This window comes from Rhinopithecus bieti, unplaced genomic scaffold (genome assembly GCF_001698545.2).
Source record: "Rhinopithecus bieti isolate Rb0 unplaced genomic scaffold, ASM169854v2 scaffold_61117, whole genome shotgun sequence".
Lineage (NCBI taxonomy): Eukaryota > Metazoa > Chordata > Mammalia > Primates > Cercopithecidae > Rhinopithecus > Rhinopithecus bieti.
This window is the reverse complement of record NW_016824934.1, coordinates 1,354,011-1,374,887: the sequence shown is the minus strand read 5'-3', so window position 1 is coordinate 1,374,887 and position 20,877 is coordinate 1,354,011. Positions and strand designations below refer to the sequence as shown.

The following is a 20,877-nucleotide window of genomic DNA, read 5'->3' as shown; positions in this document are numbered from 1 at the left end:
TCACTGTTAGCCAGGATGGTCTCGATCTCCTGACCTCGTGATCCGCCCGTCTCGACCTCCCAAAGTGCTGGGATTACAGGCTTGAGCCACCGCGCCCGGCCTATAATCTCTTTTTAATTAACCTAATTTTCACAAAACTCCTGTGAAGAAGTAGTGTGATCAATCTGCATCATTTAACAAAAGAGCAAACTGAAAGTCAGCAAAGTAAGCAAACAGGAAAGGAATATGGCAGGCCCCGGTATAACCAAACTGTAATCAATTATAATTATGCAGGCTTGTTACATTATTACTTGAACCTCCAAATACACTTGGTTGTGAGGGATACACTGCAGATCACACACTAAGCCCAGGAAGAATGAGAGCATGTGCCGTGGTCACCTGTATCTGCCGGGCTCCGTGCTGTATTGGTCCATGGTCTGCCGGAAGCTGCGGACAATGTCATGCATTCCCACCTGCGTGGTGGTGAAGTCATGGTACAGCTCCGAGTATTGTGTGACCGTGTCCTTTGAAAACCAGGACGACATGGTTATCATTTCATACATCGCATGCCCACAGCTGGCTCTATGTGAATGTAGACAACCTCTTCAAAGGGCTCAAGCCAAGCGAGACACACACTCAAACATGGTTTTGTGGATGGAGAAGAATACTTCATTTGATGCTCAAGTTGTTAACTTTATAAATCTACTAAGCAATATTTCTCTAATAAACTGTCACCCATTTTAGCAAATAAATTTTACCAAGCAAAACATTGATTACAAAGTCCTCCTGACCATGTAATTGTCAAAATGTTTCAGACACTTTTAAAGACAAAGAAAATGATCTTAGTGGTTATAGAGCTCATTATTACACTTAAACTTTATCTGCTCACAAAAATATTAACATCATGCACTTAAATTTGTTTCTTTGCCACCACTATCCTTTCTCCTTACTGTTATGCTTTTCTCAGGATTTCAATAAACTTTTCCTGATTTCTGTATCTTTGTAGTATTTCTACGTCAATGTCTTATTTTTATGTCTTTCTAGGATGACAATAATCTCCTAGAATCAAAACAAAAGATAACATCTCATACAAGCCAAGGCCTCCTCACTTGAACTTATGTCAGATGACAACATTGCAGGAGTAAATGTCCTCTATTTTGTGGCCCTTGGTAGAGGCCACACTGTCCATGTCTTTCAGAACCCTTGTCACTGAAGGACTCCAAGGGATCCCTCGCTCTGGAGGGAACCAGTGGAAAAAACATCTTGTGCATATGCATTTGAAACTCTTGCGCATTTCCTAAAGAAATGAATCAAGGTACTTACTAGACACAGGACAAAACTCATCTTTGTAATTGGTATCTCAGGCTGAGAAAGACAACACTCTGATGACATTTTCAGAAAAGGCAAAAGAAAAACGTTTAAAATAAAACTTTACCGGGATTTGGGTCTTATTTACTTGGATCTCATCTCTCAGATGCTTTGCTTCTAGGAGAAATTTAACAGCATCAAAGCTAAAACCATCAACACCCTTTGTGAGCCAGAACCGTAAAATTTCCTAAAGACGAAGAAGCAAAATGCTTGGTTACATTAACTACACTTTATTATCACAACATTTAATAAAAGTTTTGACTGTTAACGACTTGTCATCATAAAATAGATATCTACATACAGAACAAGCACAGTATTCACGTATTCACATAGCCTATTTTTTATGTATTTAGCTTAACTGTCTTACTATAATGCACTCTCAAGTAACTGCATTTAGTGACTCCCACACCTCCTTCATATTTGAATTCAGAATTACAATTAGTTACATTTGTAATGGATGTTATGAAGATGTTTCCAAAGCTTAGAGAATCCACTAGAAATGGAAGAATGAAACCATAATAAAAGATAGGACTCGGGATAAACTGGGAAAGTTTCTTATCTCCCTCATGCCCAACTCCTTAACTGTCACTGCAAACTTAAAAGAAAATAACACATTATTCAATAGTTAAATATTTCACTCCTTATTAGGAAGGCTAATGAGAGGTGATGTCCTTAGGTATTAAAGGATCTCCTGCTAGGAGTAATATGGAAGGAACACAAAACAAAATAGAATCAACCATCAACCGAGTAAATAAGAATAGTGATGATCCTGTGGTAAAACTCAGATACAAGTGTTGTCTTGAAGACACTCAGATAATAAAAGATGAAATGGGCCGGGTGCGGTGGCTCACACCTGTAATCCCAGCACTCTGGGAGGCTGAGGCAGGCGGATCACCTGAGGTCAGGAATTTGAGACCAGCCTGGCCAACATGATGAAACCCCATCTCTACTAAAAATACAAAAATTAGCCAGGCGTGGTGGCGGGTGCCTGTAATCCCAGCTACTCGGGAGGCTGAGGCAGGAGAATTGCTTGAACCTGGGAGGCAGAAGTTGTGGTGAGCCGAGATCAGGCCATTGCACTCCAGCTGGGCAACAAGAACAAAACTCCTTCTTAAAAAAGATGAAACATACATTATTCCACTGGCTTTAATTTCACAGATAAATTGATCCCAAGCAAAAATAGTTAAGCCTGAAAATCCAGGTTCTCATACATTGCATTTTATTTTTTGGTGACAGAATTTCTTCCTAAGGTGTGTGCTGGAAATCCAATTATTGTTTGAATGCCCCTGGCTCTCTCCTCTCCTGCCCTGCTCTCCCAACACACCTTGCTAGAGAGAAGGTAGTCATTGCCTGCTCAGCCTCTCCCATGCCTCACCTGCTCCTGAGCACATCACCATGGCCGGCCTGGTTCCCAGGCATTTTTAATGCTGAAGCCAAAGATTAGAGAGATGAAGACTGGTGCAAATAAGTGGTTAGGTCGGGTGCGGTGGCTCACGCCTATGATCCCAGCACTTTGGGAGGCTGAGGTGAGCGGATCACTTGAGGCCAGGAGTTTGAGACCAGCCTGGCCAACATGATAAAACCCCGTCTCTACTAAAAACACAAAAATTAGTCTGGCGTGGAGGCATGCACCTGTAGTCCCAGCTACTTGGGAGGCCGAGCATGAGAATTGCTTGAACCTGAAAGTAGGAGGTTGCAGTGAGCCAAGATCATGCCACTGCACTCCAGCCTGGGTGGCAGAAGGAGATCCTGTTTCAAAAAAAAAAAAAGGACAGTGGCGGAGGTAGGGGGTGGACAGTGTGGCCAGAGGAGCATAAGTGAGTAGAAGGAGGTAAAGAGAACTAACTCATCATGTTCAGCTTTGTAGCTAACAGGAAAGATCTGGGACTTGTGTGAGGGTGATGGGAAACCTCTGGAGGGATTTTTAAGCAGAAAAGGCTGTGGGCTGACTTACATTTTTTTAAAGATCTGATGTGTGAAGAATCAACTGTATAGTATGGCATTTCCTCAAAAGGTTAAACATCAAGTTACCATAAGACCCAGCAATTTCACGCATAGGTACATACCCAAGAGAAATGAAAACTTATGTCCACGCAAAAACTTGTTCACAAATACTCATAGCATTATTCATCGTAGCCAGAAAGTGGAAGCCACCCCAATGGTCTGTCCATACGACGACTATTTGGCCTTGGAAAGCAGCGATGTGCTGACACATGCTACGACATGGACGAACCTTGAAAAGATTTTTCTAGCCAGGTATGATGGTTCAGACCTGTAATCTCAGCAATTTAGGAGGCTGAGGTGGGAGGATCGCTTGAGCCCAGGAGTTCTAGACCAGCCGGGCAACATGACAAAACCCTGTCTCTACAAAAAATGAAAAATTAGCTGGGTGTGGTGGTACCCATCTGTAGGCCTCTGACACAGCACCTGGTACTTAGTGAACCAATTGTAGCACGAAAGAATGACGTATTGAGCCTGAATAACCAAACATTACAGAAGTACAGCATGTTCCCTGGCTTCAGGTCTACAGAATAGTTGGGGACATGTGGGACGAGGGATGGTCACCTAATAATGCAGGTCCTCATGAGAGAAGATACCTCTGCCTACGGGGCTGCAAGAGCTTCAAGACATTTCAAAATAATATGGGTGGGCACAACAGGAGAAGGAAGAGCTAGAGCTTGAACTTGACCTAGATGACCTGGTAGGATTTCAAGGGAGGGTGGGAATGGGACAACATGAGCCAAGCATGGAGGCAGAGGCTGGCCTGGCATGTACTGGGACAGGTGGGAGGACCAGATGACCCTGAAAAGCAGAGGGCCTGAGCCTCAGCTACCCGCCTCAACCCCCCAGCCAGCCCCTCCCAGCGAGGCCTGCTCTAGCACCTGCTCACAAGCTCTGCAAAGGAACAGTGGCTCTCCCTACTTTTCTCTTGGCTCATCTCTTGTTGTATGCAAGGTTTCACAGGAATGTATATATCACTTTCGAGCAAAACCATCAGTAAAGTACTAGAATTAAACAACCAATTTTCACCTGTGGAGGGGAACAGAGCCACAGATCCCAAATGACAACTATCCTACAGTTCACTCGTGTATTAGAGTTTGTTCTCATGCTGCTAATAGAGACATACCTAAGACTGGGTAATTTGTGAAGTAAAGCTGTTTAATTGACTCACAGTTTCACAGGGCTGTGGAGACCTCAAAATCATGGCAGAAGGAGAATGAGGAGCAAAATCACATCTTACATGACAGCAGGCAAGAGAGTTTGTGCAGGAGAACTCCCATTTATAAAACCATCAGAACTCACTATCACGAGAACAGGACGGAGGAAACCACGCCCATGATTCAAGTATCTCCACCTGCTCCCTCCCATGACACCTGGGGATTATGAGAATTCCAATTCAAGATGAGACTCAGGTGAGGACACAGCCAAACCATATCAACTTGTTTGACTTGAAGCATTTCTTCTATCTGCATGTGAATGTGGAGGTTTCAAGTTAAATCAAGGGTCTCAACAGCTAAATGCAAGGGTTAATACTGCTCATGTCAATTCACTTTAAGCTGAGATTTTGAACGGTGAAGCTCGAATGAATTTTTTATACCTAAGAGCAGGTTCTGGGGCGAATAACTCTTATCATGGGCACAGGTGACCCAAATAACCTCCAGTAATCTCTACCCAGTGGAATTTTTCTCTGGGACATAAAAAACAAATTTGTTCTTACTAGTGCCTTTCTCTTTTACCAAAATCATCCATTCAGTAAATATTTGAGCTCCTACTATATACCAGGCACTTAGGCAAGCCCTGGAACTACAACCACAAGCAAAATACAACAGACACAGCCCTAGGTCTCCTGGATTATTTTAGAATCTCCAGCTAGACAAATAGCAACACAAAAATATTTAAATCACAGCTGAGATAAAGAAGAGAAACATGGTAATACAAGAGGGTAAAACAGCAATTCGCCCTGGGGAGGGTTTGCAATGGCTGGCAAGCAGGAAGTGGCAGCCATTCATCAGAGAATGGGCTAGAGAAGTCTTGGGGCAAAGCAAGGCACCTCATTTCTAGAACAAGTTTTCAGTGGCTTCAGGAGTGACCTTATTATGAAGCTAACCAAACTTAAGCTTCAAGACCTCTCACTTTCACCCATCTAACTCCCCTTCTTTGCTCATTCTAAATAAATGCCAACTTTTCTGTACTTAATTTTATGCTCTATTTTAAAAGGCCCTCAATTACTGAGCTTCAGACCCCACGCAACCCGGGTCCACCCCCAGGTGGTGCTGTTCTTTAAAAGTGTGAACATTGGTTGAGGCAGAGCACGAATAACTGAAGGCATCCAAGCAGCCTCTGACAAAAGTGTGGGAAAACATGAAGCACCATTCTGTGTAAACATCAAGCTTTTGGGCACTGATTTCCTAAAATAAAGCCAGTCCTTTTCTTTACAGAGTCCAGATCTCAGCATTGTGAAATACTGACCTGACATTAAACATGAGAAACTTGTACCCCACAGACGGTTTATGGTCCTGGCATAATCGAAAATAGTATCATTGTTTAATGAGACAAAACAGTAAAAGCTTGATGGACATTTTCTGAAAGTCATTTTAAATGCTGATTATTCAGATTATCACCAAGATAATCCAAAGTTTGCTCTTGAAAAATATTTGCTTCATGCTATTTATTCTCTCAACCAGGAGAGAAAAAAGAGCTTCAGATTTTAATTGTTAACCCTCTTTACTCCAGTGAAGGTCTCCCAGGGTTCCAGATGCAAAAATGGGCACAGAGCCTGAGTCGGCTAGGTCTAGTGACCCACGTAAGTGCCGTGGACTCTGGGAACTGAACTGTACACTACGTCCTTGACTCCTGTCTGACTCCCATGACATCACACATGCCTGGTTTTTCCACTGGGAACCTTTTAACTCTTTTCTCTTTAAATGACTCACTGCTCTGAGTGAAAAGAAAGAAGTTAACATATCCAAATGCACAGAACCTCAAGCCAAGCCTTGAGATGGCTGACATTTGGGGGCCCGTTTACCTTAAAAGCCATGTTTGGGAAAAGCTCTGTCTACTCTTACATGTGATGATAGAGAAGACATCCTCTTTGGCCATGCTTATAATCCTAGTACTTTCAGAGACCGAGGTGGGAGCATCACTTGAGCTCGGGAGTTCAAGACCAGCCTGGGCAACAAAGTGAGACCCTGTCTCTACTAAAACAAAACAAAACAAACAGAAGACATCCTCTTGAAAATGTCATCAATCCCAGGTTGTCCATCTCAAGAAGGAATGAGAAAGGATATTTCAGAGCACAGGGGAAACTATTCCTCTACTTAGAGACAAGAGAAAGAAAACTGACCCTACTCATGTTCAGAAATCTTGGAAAAATTCTTTGCTAACTCCTCCAGAAGCAGGAAGTAGAGGAAAGATCAAGGACTTCAGAATCTGACCCTCGGCCGGGCGCGGTGGCTCAAGCCTGTAATCCCAGCACTTTGGGAGGCCGAGACGGGTGGATCACGAGGTCAGGAGATCGAAACCATCCTGGCTAACACGGTGAAACCCCATCTCTACTAAAAATACAAAAAAACTAGCCGGGCGAGGTGGCGGGCGCCTGTAGTCCCAGCCACTCCGGAGGCTGAGGCAGGAGAATGGCGTAAACCCGGGAGGCGGAGCTTGCAGTGAGCTGAGATCCGGCCACTGAACTCCAGCCCGGGCGACAGAGCAAGACTCCGTCTCAAAAAAAAAAAAAAAAAAAAAAATCTGACCCTCTGGGTACAACCCAGCTCTCTTGCTGTCCAGCTGCATGACATAGGGCATCTGCAAGACCAGCTAAGGCTCAGTGTGTCCATCAATAACACAGTATGGAAGGTTTCTGTATGGAGTAAATAAGGTATTGCTGCGAGTCAATTGACTTTTCAGTCTTCTTTTTTTTTTTTTTTTTTTGAGATGGAGTCTCACTGTCACCCAGGCTGGAGTACAGCGGTGTGATCTCAGCTCGGCAACCTTTGCCTCCCGGGTTCAAGCAATTCTCCTGCCTCAGCCTCCTGAGTAGCTGGGATTACAGGTGCCTGTCACTACATCTGGCTAATTTTTATATTTTTAGTAGAGACAGAGTTTCACCATGTTGCCCAGGCTCGTCTCAAACTCCTGACCTCAAGTAATCCACCCACCTCGACCTCCCAAAGTGCTGAGATTACAGGCATGAGCCACCATGCCCGGACGCCTTTCAGTCTTTATGTTACCCAGTCTCTCTGCATCACTTGACACTGTGATCAATCTCGTCTTGTAGAAACAGATACCTTAGCTCCGTTACACCCTGCCCCTTGGTTTGCCTCCCTTCTCTGTCTCTTCTGCAGTTTTTTGATGTCAGTGCTCCTTGGGGCTCGATCTTACACCCTCTGGACATTTCACTTCACGATAGTATTTATTTACTTACCAATTTACTGACTATTTAACAAGTACTGTATACAGTAAAAAACACAGCATCCTAAGTGCTTTACAAAGGTTAAACCATTTAATCTTCATGTAACCCCATTAGGTACATACCATTATTGGTCCCCCTTTACCAACGAGGAAACTGCGGCTCAGGAAGATGATGTGCCTTTGACAAGGTCATAGTTGGTAAGTGGTGGCAGCAGAATTGCAACTGTAGGGTGCTCTGACTTCTTTGCTAGGCTGGCTTGCTTTGTTTTTTCTTTTAATTGGAAGCTCTGCCAACACCTGGCCCTCATTCACATATGAGCAATTTGCTCCAGCTAAGTTGCAGTTGACCCCCTCTTGCTCACCTTACCCAGCCTACTTCTCTCACCAAACACCTGCCTGAGCTCTGTAGACATCAGCCACGTTAACAAGTCCCAAAGTTTTACCTCTAGACCAGACTTTTCCCTGAGCTCCGTGTCCTCATATCTTTTTTTATTCCCCCAAGACAGTGTCTTGCTCTGTTGCCCAGGCTGGAGTACAGTGGCATGATCTCGGCTCACTGCAACCTCTGCCTCATGGGTTCTAGCAATTCTCCTGCCTCAGCCTCCCGAGTAGCTGGGATTACAGGAGCCCACCACCATGCCCAACTAATTTTTGTATTTTTAGTAGAGATGGGGTTTCACCATGTTGGCCAAGCTGGTCTTGAACTCCTGACCACGTGATCCACCCACCTCAGCCTCCCAAAGTGCTGGGATTGCAGGTGTGAGCCACCATACCCGGTCCAGTGTCCTTATATCTAACCATCCACTGAACACTTGGATGTCTCACAGGCAGCTCCAACTCTCCATACCGAAGATAATTCCCTCTCTCTTCCTGTGTCTCCCGTCCCAGAAAATGGTCCTGTCACCCACCCCATATTCAAATCTGAAACCTGGGATTCACAGGGGACTCCTCTCAGAGTCCTGATGATTTCTCGGGACCTCTATGCCTCCATCACTGGCCTAAAGCCACCAGAATTTCTTTCCCGATTACTGCACCATCCTCCTCCCTGGCCCCAAAGCCTCAAAACCTGCCCTACTCAAACCCCTTCTCCAAAACCAGACTGATTTCTCAAAATGAAATGACAACAACAAAAACATGTCCATACCTAAGACCTTTTAAACCCATATCCTTACCAGGGCATTCAGTGGTGCTCCTGACCTGGCCCCTGGTGACCTCTCTAGTCTCATCGAGTCACTCCCTGCTCTATATATCACATCCCAGTGATATTGGACAACTCCCAGCACCTCTAATGTGTCATAATCCATGCTTTCCTCTGCTGGAAACACTCCCACCCACGCCTCTTCACTTGGCTCATGCCTGTTCCTCAGGTATTTCACCTCCTCTCCAAATGTGTCCAGGTCAGACGCTTGCCCTGTGTATTCCTACCTCCTACTGTCATGACCGCTTGGCACATTTTATTGTAATTGCCTGTTTAATTGTCCACCTCCCAGTCCAGAATATAAGCCCCAGGATGGCCACAAGAGGTATCTATCTTACCAGCCCCTACACCCTTAGCACGTGGTCAAGACACACAATACCTATTGTTAAATGAGTGAATTATTGTAATAAAGTGCCTGGCATAGAGGAGGTGCAATAAATGGCACAATTATTATTATCAAGCATAGAGCTAGATAATCAAGCAGGTAGTGAGTGAATTGTGTTTTGAATTGAGCTGCTGCCTCCAGAAGTATCATGCTTAGTAGGGAAAGAACAGAGCCTACACCTATGCTCTGGGTTCCTTCTTCAGCTGGGTCTCCCTAGCAGTCCCTACCCTGGGGCTCAGCATTCCCATATGGCAGGTCTAGGATCACTCCAAACCCCAGACATGAGGCCAGGCCATCTGGAGTCTCTTCCTTGCCATGCTGCTAACCTGCTGGGTTAATTCACCTCTCTGTGCCTCAGTTTCCTCATTTGTCAAATAAGAAATTTGGAGGACCAGTAAAAACCAAAGTGATTGGAAAAGTATAAAATAGTATACAAATATACAGCCCTGATACCTCAGAGAAGGTTTTCTGACTTCTTCAGGTAAAGCACTCAAGCCCTAAGAGGTTCAGAGCAGAGCTAAGTCCCCTGATGGCCAGTGCAAAGGGGAGGAGAAAGAGACGGAGAGCAGAGGGTGCTCTCTGCTGTATTTCCCCGCCGCATGCCAGCCTCCCACTGTGCAGATAAAGCAAAATCTGATAGGAGCGGGGAGGAAGTGAGCTCAGGCTCCAGGAGTACAAGGTGGTATGCAAGCAAGTCATTCCAAATGCCTCCTCCACACAAACCCTCTAAGCTGCAAATTATTAATCTGCTTAACTCTACTGCAGAAACAAGCGCTGCTGGGGGTAAGGTGGGGAGGAGGGTGACAGAAGTCTCCTTCATGCCAAAGGTCCCTTTCCAGGAGCAAAGAGGCTTTCCTCTCAGTTTCTCAGCATTTCTTATTTACTTCTAATAGTAAATCTTCTAAACCAGTCTTGCAAATAAAGTCTAATCTCTCAACCAGAGGCAGTAATGATTCATCACATGAGGGATTTCAGCCAGAGGACCAGTAAATAAGGATCCTATCCACACACTCCAAGGCTTGGGTATCTGGAAGAGCACAGCTGGGTTAGTCAAAAAAATAATGTATTGGCTGGCACATTTTGGCAGAATTTATCACACTTGTCTAAACAGCCCCAGACAATTTATCACTGTTGCCACAAGGAGACTGGAAAAATCTACTGCCTGATAAACCAACTGTAAAACAGCTGGTTTACACTCACATTTATCAATTTATACCTGAAAACCTCCTTGAAAAAACTGTGCAGGAAAAGCGAAGCATGGAGAAGGAAACACATACATTGCCTACATGTACAAAGCAGGTGAAGGACTGTGGTTAAGAGCATGAACTCAAGTCCCAGTGTCTGGATTTCAGTCCTGCACCATGACTCCCAAGGATGGTGACTTTACCTATCTAAGCCTCAATTTTCTTCTCTGTAAAATGATTACAAAACCTCGTAAATTAGGCTTATTCTGAGCATTAATTTATCCAGGTACAAAGCTTAGCACATAGAATGTGTGGGGAGAGCGTGAGGCGTGGGGGGTATGCAAAGGAGTTTTGGTGATGAAGAAGAGGAGAGTCCACAGGCTACCAGAGAAGTTTAAAACTAACCCCTAGTTAGTCTGCTGACCATGTTTACACCCCACAATCCCATGGAGACAAGGTGCCCTCACTCATGGTGCTTACTTCTGGAACAGATTCCAAAACAATTCATACAAATTCTGGAATCACCAAACATATATAGTTTAAAAAAAAAAAAAGGCTTAAAACTAAGTAGTCTATAGGAATACATTTAACAAAAGAAGTACAAGACATGTACTCTGAGAACTACAAAACATTGTTGAAAGAAATGAAAGAACATGTAAATAAATGGAAAGACATCTCACGTTCATGGACTGGAAGACTTAATATAAGATGGCTATATTCCCCAGAGTGAGCCACAGATTCAATGCAATCCCTATCAAAACCCCAGCAGCCTTATTTGCAAAAATTGTCAAGCTGACTCAAAAATTCGTATGGAAATCCAAAGGACTTGGAATAGTCAAACAATATGGAAAAATAACAAAGTTGTAGGACTCACACTTCGAGATTTCAAAACTTACTACAAAGCACTAGTAATTCAGACAGTGTGTGGTACTGACATAAGGACAGACAGATAGGTGAATGGAACAGAATTGAGAGTCCAGAAATAAACCCATGCATTTGTGGTCAATTGATTTTCAACAAAAGTTGCCAGACAATTCAGTAGGGAAAGAATAGTATTTTTAAACATATATTGCTGGAATAACTGAATAGCCACATGCAAAAAAAAAAAAAAAGAAGAAGAAGAAGAAGTTGGACTCCTTACCTTCACACCCTATATAAAAATTAATTAAAAAATGGATCATAGACAACCTAAAATGTAAGAGCTAAAGCTACGAAACTGAGAAGAAAACATAGGAGTAAATCTGCATGATCTTGGATTAAGCAACGGTTCTTAGATACGACACTAAAGGCACAAGCAACAAAAGAAAAAAATAAATAAATTGGGCCAGGCGCGGTGGCTTATGCCTGTAATCCCTGCACTTTGGGAGGCCAAGGCGGGTGGATCACCTGAGGTCAACATGATAAAACCCCTGTGTCTACTAAAACCACAAAAAATTAGCTGGGCGTGGTGGCACACGCCTATAATGCCAACTACTCAGGAGGCTGAAGCAGGAGAATTGCTTTAACCCAGGAGGCAGAGGTTGCAGTGAGCCAAGATTGCACCACTGCACTCCAGCCTGGGTAACAAGAGCATAACTCTGTCTCAAAAAACAAATAAATAAATAGGACATCATCAAAATTAAAAACTCTTGTGCTTCAAAAGCACCATCAAGAAAGTAAAAGACAACCAATAGAATGGGAAAAATTATTTGTAAATCATGTATCAAGAATACATAAAGAGGCCAGGTACGGTGGCTCATGCCTATAATCCCAGCACTTTGGGAAGCTGAGGCAGGAGGACTGCTTGAGACCACAAGTTCAAGACCAGCCTGGCCAACACGGTGAAACCCCATCTCTACTAAAAATACAAAAATTAACCAGGTATGGTGATGTGCACCTGTAATCTCAGCTACTTGGGTGGCTGAGGCAGGAGAGTTGCTTGAACCCAGGAGGTGGAGGTTGCAGTGAGCCGAGATCACACCACTGTACTCCAGCCTGGGTAACAGAGTGAGACCCTGTCTCAAAAAAAAAAAAAAAAAAAAGGACTATGTAAAGAACTTTTACAACCCAATAATAAAAAGACAACCCTATTTAACAATGGGTAAAGGGCCAGGTGCGGTAGCTCACACCTGTAATCCCAGCATTGTGGGAGGTCAAGGAGGGAGGATTGCTCCATACCAGGAGTTCGAGATCAGCCTGGCCAACATGGAGAAACCCCATCTCTACAAAAAATACAAAAATTAGCTGGGCATGGTGGCACGTGCCTATAGTCCCAGGTACTCAACGAAGCTGAGGTGCAAGAATCACTTGAGCCTGGGAGACTGGGGTTAAAATGAGCCAAGACTGCACCATTGCACTGCAGCCTGGGTGACAGCGAAACTCTATCTAAAATAAAATGAAATAATAATGGCAAAGGATTTGAATAGACATTACTACAATGCAGATGTACAAATGAACAACAAGCACCTGAAAAGATTATCAACATCTTTAGCCATTTGGCAAACACAACCAGTGAGATGCCGCTTCATACCCACCAGGGTGACTGTAATAAAAAACACATGCAGTCACAAGTGTTGGTGAGAATGTGGAGAAATTAGAGCCTGTATGCGTGGTTAGTGGAAATGTAAAATGGTGCAGCTGCTTTGAAAAACAACTTGGCAGTTTCTCAAATAAACATAGATATAGATACCTACCAGGGATACACAGATACAGCATGATTCCATTGTATAAAGTGTCCAGAATAGGCAAAACCTATCTAACTGAGGCTTAGGTGGGTAAAAAGATAGAAAGTAGATTTGTGGTTTTCAAGGGGTGGGGGAAGAAAGGGAGGAGGCCATAAGGAGTGACTGTTGATGGATATGGGGTTTCTTTTTGAGAAGATAAAAGTATTCTGAAATTAGGCCGGGCGCAGTGGCTCATACCTGCAATCCCAGCACTTTGGGAAGCAGAGATGGGTGGACCATCTGAGGCCAGGAGTTTGAGACCAGCCTGGCCAACATGGCAAAACCCTGTCTCTACAAAAATACAAAAATTAGCTGGGCATGGTGGTACATGCCTGTAGTCCCAGCTACTCGAGAGGCTGAGGCAGGGGAATCGCTTGAACCTAGGAGGCACAAGTAGCAGTGAGCCAAGATCGTGCCACTATACTCCAGCCTGGGTGACAGAGTGAGACTATCTCAAAAAAAAAAAAAAAAAAAGGTGTTGAAATTGGTAGTGATGGTTGCACAACTCTGTGAAGATACTAAAACCACTAAATTACACACTCAAAAGGGGTGAATTTTATGGTATGTGAATTATATCTCAATTAAACTGTTATTTCAAAATAAAACTAAACTAAACCAAGGGTTCTAGGTGCCCCTAGTGACTCCAACATGACAGCTTACATCCACTCTATCTGGCTGATGTGGTGAGCTGTGGAAAGGCCCACTGCTCCCTGTTCTGTTCAGGTCTCCTCCCCGCCTACTTGGCTCAGAGGACTCCCCTACTCACCTAAGTTTCTGCCCACTGTAGCCATAGGAGCAGCAAGAACAAGAACAAGAACATAGCCGTTATGTTTTGTGAATTGTATTGTGAGAACTGATCAGCCCCCACTGCTTACTTCAGTGCCCTAACCCATTTCACTCCAGGATACTGGTAGGGTTGCCAGATAAAATACAAGACACTCAATTACATTTCAATTTCAGGTAATCAATGAATAATTTTTTGGTAGCAGTATGTCTCAAATGTTGCATCATTCATTAAAAATGTAACTGGATGTCCTGTATTTTTATTTGCTAAATTTGGCAACCCTACACTCTGGCTTCCATGCCATCCCTGAAACACACGAACCACACTCTCACCTTGGGACCTTTGCATTTGTTCTTCTTTCTGCCTGAAATTCTCTTCCCCCAGATAGTCACATGGTTCCCTTCCCACTTCAAGTTTTTGTCCAAACAGCATCTCATCATAAGAAGGCGTCTCCTACACAACTTATATAGAAGAGCCACTTTTACCTGGCACTCTGATGCCCCTTCCCCTTGGCATTCACCACCACCTGACGTTTATATATATATATATGGCTAATTGCCTGCTTTCCCCTCAGTACATTGGAGACTCCTTGAGGGTAAGGCTTCTTTTATTCACTGCTGCATTCCTAGTGCTTAGGACAGGGCCTGGCACAAAGAAGGCAATATGTTAATATTTACTGAATGAGTACAGAAGTGTTGTGCATGGGTTATCCCATCTACTCTTCCAAACAGCCCTATGAAACAAATACTGCCACCAACTGTGTTTCATAGATGAGACAGCTAAGACATGAAAGTCAAATAACTCATCAAGAGGCCCATTGCAGATGCAGGAGCCAGACCCCAAAGGACCCACCTCCCTGCACCAGCTCACTATCACAAGCACTGCACAGCTCACTGGCACTGGCACTGCACAGCTGTCACAGGCACTGCACAGCTCACTGTCACAGGCACTGCACAGCTCACTGTCACAGGCACTGCACAGCTCACTGTCACTGGCACTGCACAGCTCACTGTCACTGGCACTGCACAGCTGTCACAGGCACTGCACAGCTCACTGTCACAGACACTGCACAGCTCACTGTCACAGGCACTGCACAGCTGTCACAGACACTGCACAGCTCACTGTCACAGGCACTGCACAGCTGTCACAGACACTGCACAGCTCACTGTCACAGGCACTGCACAGCTCACTGTCACAGGTGATGGGGCAACTTGGAGCTAGGGTGGCAGGTGTTTCTGGCTCCTTCCATTTGGGTTCTCTGGGTTAGATGAAGGAAGGAGCCACAAACACGTCTGAGAGTCTACATTTGCACCAGACAGCTTAATCCTGGATTTAATTAAGGCTTGATTTTTGCCTACACAATTATTGTGGAATATAAAGTGTTTCAAATAACTATAGAGTATTTCAAATAACTAAAGGCTTGATTTGCCTACACAATTACTGTGCAATATAAGTGTTTTAAATAACTACCTAAACTTCCATTAATGGAGAAGTCTGTGTGGGTATCTATACTCACTTTTATTTCTTCTTGAACATCAGGATTGCGGAAATTTAAATCAGGTTGCTCTTTCATAAACTGGTGAAAATAACATTGGTTTCGCACTTCATCAAAGTGCCAACTGGAGTTTCCATATACACTTAACTGGCAAACAAAGAAAACAGCACATCAGTTACACGTAATGGTATTGCCAGCAAATAAAGGTCATTGCCCTCCCTGATCCTTTGCAGGCAGAGTATGAAAATCCTGAGAGTTTTCCTTCTATGGACAGCAGCAGGTTAAAGTAACTCCTCCAAATACTCCCCACCCCATTGACCGAATGCCAAACAAACAGGGTTGTAATGTATTTTTATAGTAGAGGCTGTTTGTAACAACTGCAACAGCAAACCAGTGCTCTCAAACCCAAGACAAGGTCAACTTAAGGAACAGTCATTAATAATGTATTTTCTTGAATCTTCTGTGCAGGGTCTGAACTCTTGTTTGTGAAGAGAAGCAAAATGGTAGTCAATTTAGAAGAAAGACACATTCCGCTCGTCTTGGAGCTTGAGTTCAGACAGACTGAATATTTAAATTGTATCCTCAGAAAAGTATTAGAATCCTTCACTTAAAATCTCTACCAGTCTCCAAGAATAAAAAGCAACTTCAAGTGTTGGTACTCAGCAATAGTCGACTCTGTCACTGGTCTCCTCTGTCTGGAAATGCTCACATGTATGGCCCCAAGGCATGACTCTCCCAGCTGCCCTCCCGCATCTCTGACCACTCCTTAAGTCAACGTGGTGGGCCCTTGAATGTGAGAGCTTCATGGGGCTCTGTCCTAGGCCTTTTGTCCATTTCATGTTAAAGAGAACATCTGGAAAACATTTAAAAACTAAGAGGTTTCACATCAATCTTTTGGAGTTGGAAGACATAGTTACGCTGGGTCCACATGTCCATGGCAACAACAGGCAGATGCTGAGTAGCAGCTGCTGCCTTTCAAGGACATGTGCCCCTTCCAATTCAACACACAGCCCGCCTGGACACAACCAGGGCAAGAGATTTTTAGTGTACATAACCAATAAAAGATCAGTATCCAGAATACAAAAAGAACTGAAGAAAGCAATTTCAAAGGGATAAATAATCCAAAAGAAAGTAGGGGAAAGAAACCATAAACAGGTGCTTTGCAGAAATAGACACTTAAGTGAATAAATGTAGGAAAAGATGTTCAACATCATTAGGAATTAGATAATTACTGTATTAAGAATTAGACACATTGGCCGGGCGCGGTGGCTCGAGCCTGTAATCCCAGCACTTTGGGAGGCCGAGACGGGCGGATCACGAGGTCAGGAGATCGAGAACATCCTGGCTAACACGGTGAAACCCCGTCTCTACTAAAAAAAAGTACAAAAAAAACTAGCCGGGCGACGTGGCGGGCGCCTGTAGTCCCAGGTACTCAGGTGGCTGAGGCGGGAGAATGGCGTAAACCTAGGAGGCGGAGCTTGCAGTGAGCTAAGATCCGGCCACTGCACTCCAGCCTGGGCGGCAGAGCGAGACTACGTCTCAAAAAAAAAAAAAAAAAAAAAGAATTAGACACATCATCATTAGTAATTAAATAAATATAAAATTAAGATCTCAATGCCATATTGTTTTAAGTCTGGGCTGGGCATGGTAGCTCATGCCAGTAATCATAGCATTTTGAGAGGCTGAAGTGGGAGGACTGCTTGAGGCCAGAAGTTCAAGACCAGCTTGGGCAACATAGTGAGACCCCATATTTACAAAAAAAACAAAAAAACTCAGCCAGGCATGATGGTGCGTGCCTGTGGTCCAGCTGCTAAGGAGGCTGAGGCAGCGAGGAATGCTTGAACCCGGGAGCTCGAGGTTGCCATAAGCTATGATTGAGCCACTACGCTCCAGCCTGGGCGACAGAGTGAGACCCTGACACAAAATAATGATAATAATAATTTATAAATAAATATTACAAAGTTGGGCAATACCAGGAATTAATGAGAATGTGTATTTTTTTAATACTTCTGTGGGGGATATAAATTGGTACAACCATTTTGATAATTAATTTGACACTATCCTGTAGAGCTGAGCATGCAACATCCTGCACAGCAATTTTACTCCTATTTACCTTAAAGAAGCCTTTGGTTGGGCGCGGTGGCTCACGCCTGTAATCCTAGCACTTTGGGAGGCCGAGGTGGGCAGATCACAAGGTCAGGAGTTTAAGACCTGCCTGGACAATATGGTGAAACCCTATCTCAACTAAAGATACAAAAATTAGGCAGGCGTGGTGATGGGTGCCTGTAGTCCCAGACACTTGGGAGGCTGAGGCAGGAGAATCGCTTGAACTGGGGAGGCAGAGGTTGCAGTGAGCCAAGATCACGCCACTGCACTCCAACCTGGGTGACAGAGCAAGACTCCATCTCAAAAAAAGAAAAAAGAAGCCCTTGCACATGTACCCCAAGATAGATTAATGGGAGTGTTTATAGTAACATCGTTCATAAAAAAAAAAAAAAAAAAAAAAAAAAAAAAAAAAAAAAAAAAAAAAAACAGAAGTAGCCCAACTTCCCATCAACTGAAGAGTGGGTAAGTAAAACATGGATTGTTCACACAGTGAAATATACAACAACGAACATATATGAGCTACCTGAAGCTACATGAATAAATCGTGAAAAAGTTAGTTACAGAAGACTGTACCTAGCATGATACTTTTCATAAAGTTCAAAATAGAGGAAACTAAAAAATAATTTTTTTAGAGTCGAAGTCTTGCTATATATGGTTATACTACAAGGTTTTTATCCATCATATACATATACATATTTTTGAACATATTAACTATTACATTAGAAAATGCAACCTTGACTATAGTGAACAACTAACAAACCAATGGAAAACTAGATGACAAAAACGGCAGCTGTGACCATTCTATAAGCAAGAAATGATACGGTTTGAGTATAGCAGCAATTTTTAAAAGCAGACTGTGGAGCTGGAATGACTAGATCCCATGCCTTAGCCCTGTCATTTATTAGCTGAGTAACCTCAGTCTGCCTATCTGCAAAACAGGAATTACACCTGACTCATAGGATTATAGAGTGGATTAACTAAATTAAGGAATATAAAACACTTAGCACAGAGCCTGGCACAGAGTAAGTATTTTGTAAATGTTTGCTAATGTCATTGCAATTTCAACAAGTCAGTGAACTGGAGGAAAAGATTAAAGCGGTGAAACTGCCAGGGCTTGCTGACAGCCTGTTCCTCAGGCTGCATGGTGGTACCATTCACTGAACCTGGAGACGAAAGGTAGGGAGAAGATCACACATCACAAAGTCGGCCTGGAAATGTGTCAATTCTGAGTGTCCTTGGGTCACCTAAAAGTTGATGTTTAAATATTTATGGAGAAGGTCCAGAAGAGAGAAGGAGGGACTGGAGGAGGAAGGGATGATCCAGAATAAAGGCAGGAGAGAACACAAACCCCAGCAAGGGGAACCTCTGGCCTGGGACAGAAGCAGAGCTGCCAGATGAAGTGCAGGATGCCCAGTTACATCTGAATTCAGATCAACAACACATATTGTTGAGTATAAGTATGACTCATGCAGCCAGGCACAGTGGCTTACACCTGTAATCCCGGCCCTTTGGGAGACCGAAGCAGGAGGATCACTTGAGCCCAAGAGTTCAAGACCAGCCTGGACAACATAGTGAAGCCCTGTCTTTACAAAAAATTAAAATACTAGCTGGGCATGGTGGCACACACCTGTGGTCCCAGCTACTTGGGAGGCAGAGCTGGGAGGATTGCTTGAGCCCAGGAGGCAAAGACTGCAGTGAGCCATGATCAAGCCACTGCACTCCAGCCTGGGAGACAGAGCAAGACCCTGTCTCTGAAAAACAAAATAAAAAAGAAGGTATGGTCCACACTAAAAACTTATTTATGCACTGCTTATCCAAAATTCAGATTTAACTGGGCATTCTGAATTTTTATTTGCTAAATCTGGTCACCCCAGAAAGGAGGGATCTGGCCTCTGTTGTAAAACGAGTGAGTAGGAAGAGGTTGGGAATGGGGCAGGCAGGCTTGATGGCCTCTGTTTTCTCTGCGAAGTCGAGTTTGCTGCTGAGAGTGATCGGGGCAGAGGCCACGATACGATGTTTGAAAAGAGGGAGGGAAGGAAAGTTGATCAGTTGGAATTAGCAAAATTCCCAAGAAGATTGGATGGCTCAGTTCAGGTGGGGACAATGAAGGTGTGATGTCTCCAGAGACTCAACTACCAGGGTTTAGGCAAAAAGAAAGTAGATAATTGGGTTCATTCATGGCTAGGGTTTTGTCAGAGAAGACAAAAAGTCAGAAAGGCAAAGGGGGCCGGGTGCAGTGGCTCACACCTGTAATCCTAGCACTTTGGGAGGCTGAGGTGGGTGGATCACCTAAGGTCAGGAGTTCAAGACCAGACTGGCCAATATGGTGAAACCCCACCTCTACTAAAAATACAAAAATTAGCCGAGTATGGTGACATGCACCTGTAATCATAGCTACTGGTGAGGCTGAGGCAGGAGAATTGCTTGAACCCAGGAGGCGGAGGTTGCAGTGAGCCGAGATTGTGCCATTGAGCTCCAGCCTGGGGGACAAGAGCAAAACTCCATCTCAAGAAAAAAATAAATAAATAAGCAAAGGGGTATGGATAGTAGAAACATGGTTATCGAACTAATGGGACATGGAATCCAAGTTGGATCGGATAGGAAGTGAAGGAAGGGTGGAAGGAGAGAATATAGGTTTGAATTTGCTAGAACACATCACCTCTATGATGAAATCAGAAACCTAAATAATAACTGGAGGCCTGGGTAAATAAAAACTGGAAGCCTTATTTCTATTTCTTTCAGAAACTTCCCCCCTTCCCATAAACTACATTAATTAATTTTTTCTCAAAAGGATTTTACGAAACCAGTTCAATCACTGCATATCTGCCTTTTACCCCTTCGTAAATCAGACGGGTTGATACTTACCCAGTTGTTGGGTGGAACGGTTGTGCCATTTTCATGGGTACAGTCATGCCAGATATAATAATCAGTATATCTTCCTGTCCGTGTCCGACTCAATTGAAACCAAGTATGTTTATCACTGGTGTGGTTTGGTATGAAATCGATGATTAATTTTAAACCTAATGAGTAAAAAACATTTCAAATGCTAGGAAAAGTTGTATATGACAGGCCAGGCACAGCAGTGGCTCACGCCTGTAACCCTAATACATTGGGAGGCTAAGGTGGGAGGATTGCTTGAGCCCAGGAGGTGGAGGCTGAAGTGAGCCATGATTGCACCACTGCATTCCAGCCTGGCAGACAGAGCAAGCCCCTGTCTGGAAGAATAAAAAAAAAGGGAAAGGAGAGGGGAGGGGAGGGGAGGGGAGGG

The 20,877-nt window shown here is 43.8% G+C and overlaps 1 protein-coding gene and 1 long non-coding RNA gene across 2 annotated transcripts in view; one reads left to right on the top strand and one right to left on the bottom strand.

Moving 5' to 3' along the window:
* Positions 1-20,877, bottom strand: part of SLC3A1 (solute carrier family 3 member 1) — a 46,833-nt gene that overhangs the window by 20,446 nt on the left and 5,510 nt on the right. The window contains 4 exon segments of the mRNA XM_017862705.1: positions 379-503; positions 1,415-1,534; positions 15,525-15,650; positions 20,475-20,629. Coding sequence (XP_017718194.1) covers positions 379-503; positions 1,415-1,534; positions 15,525-15,650; positions 20,475-20,629 — 526 coding nt within the window.
* On the top strand, positions 4,609-16,763 carry LOC108522489 (uncharacterized). Its single transcript, XR_001883488.1, has 3 exons — positions 4,609-4,760; positions 7,871-7,953; positions 15,972-16,763. It is a non-coding gene; the product is annotated as an uncharacterized LOC108522489 (long non-coding RNA).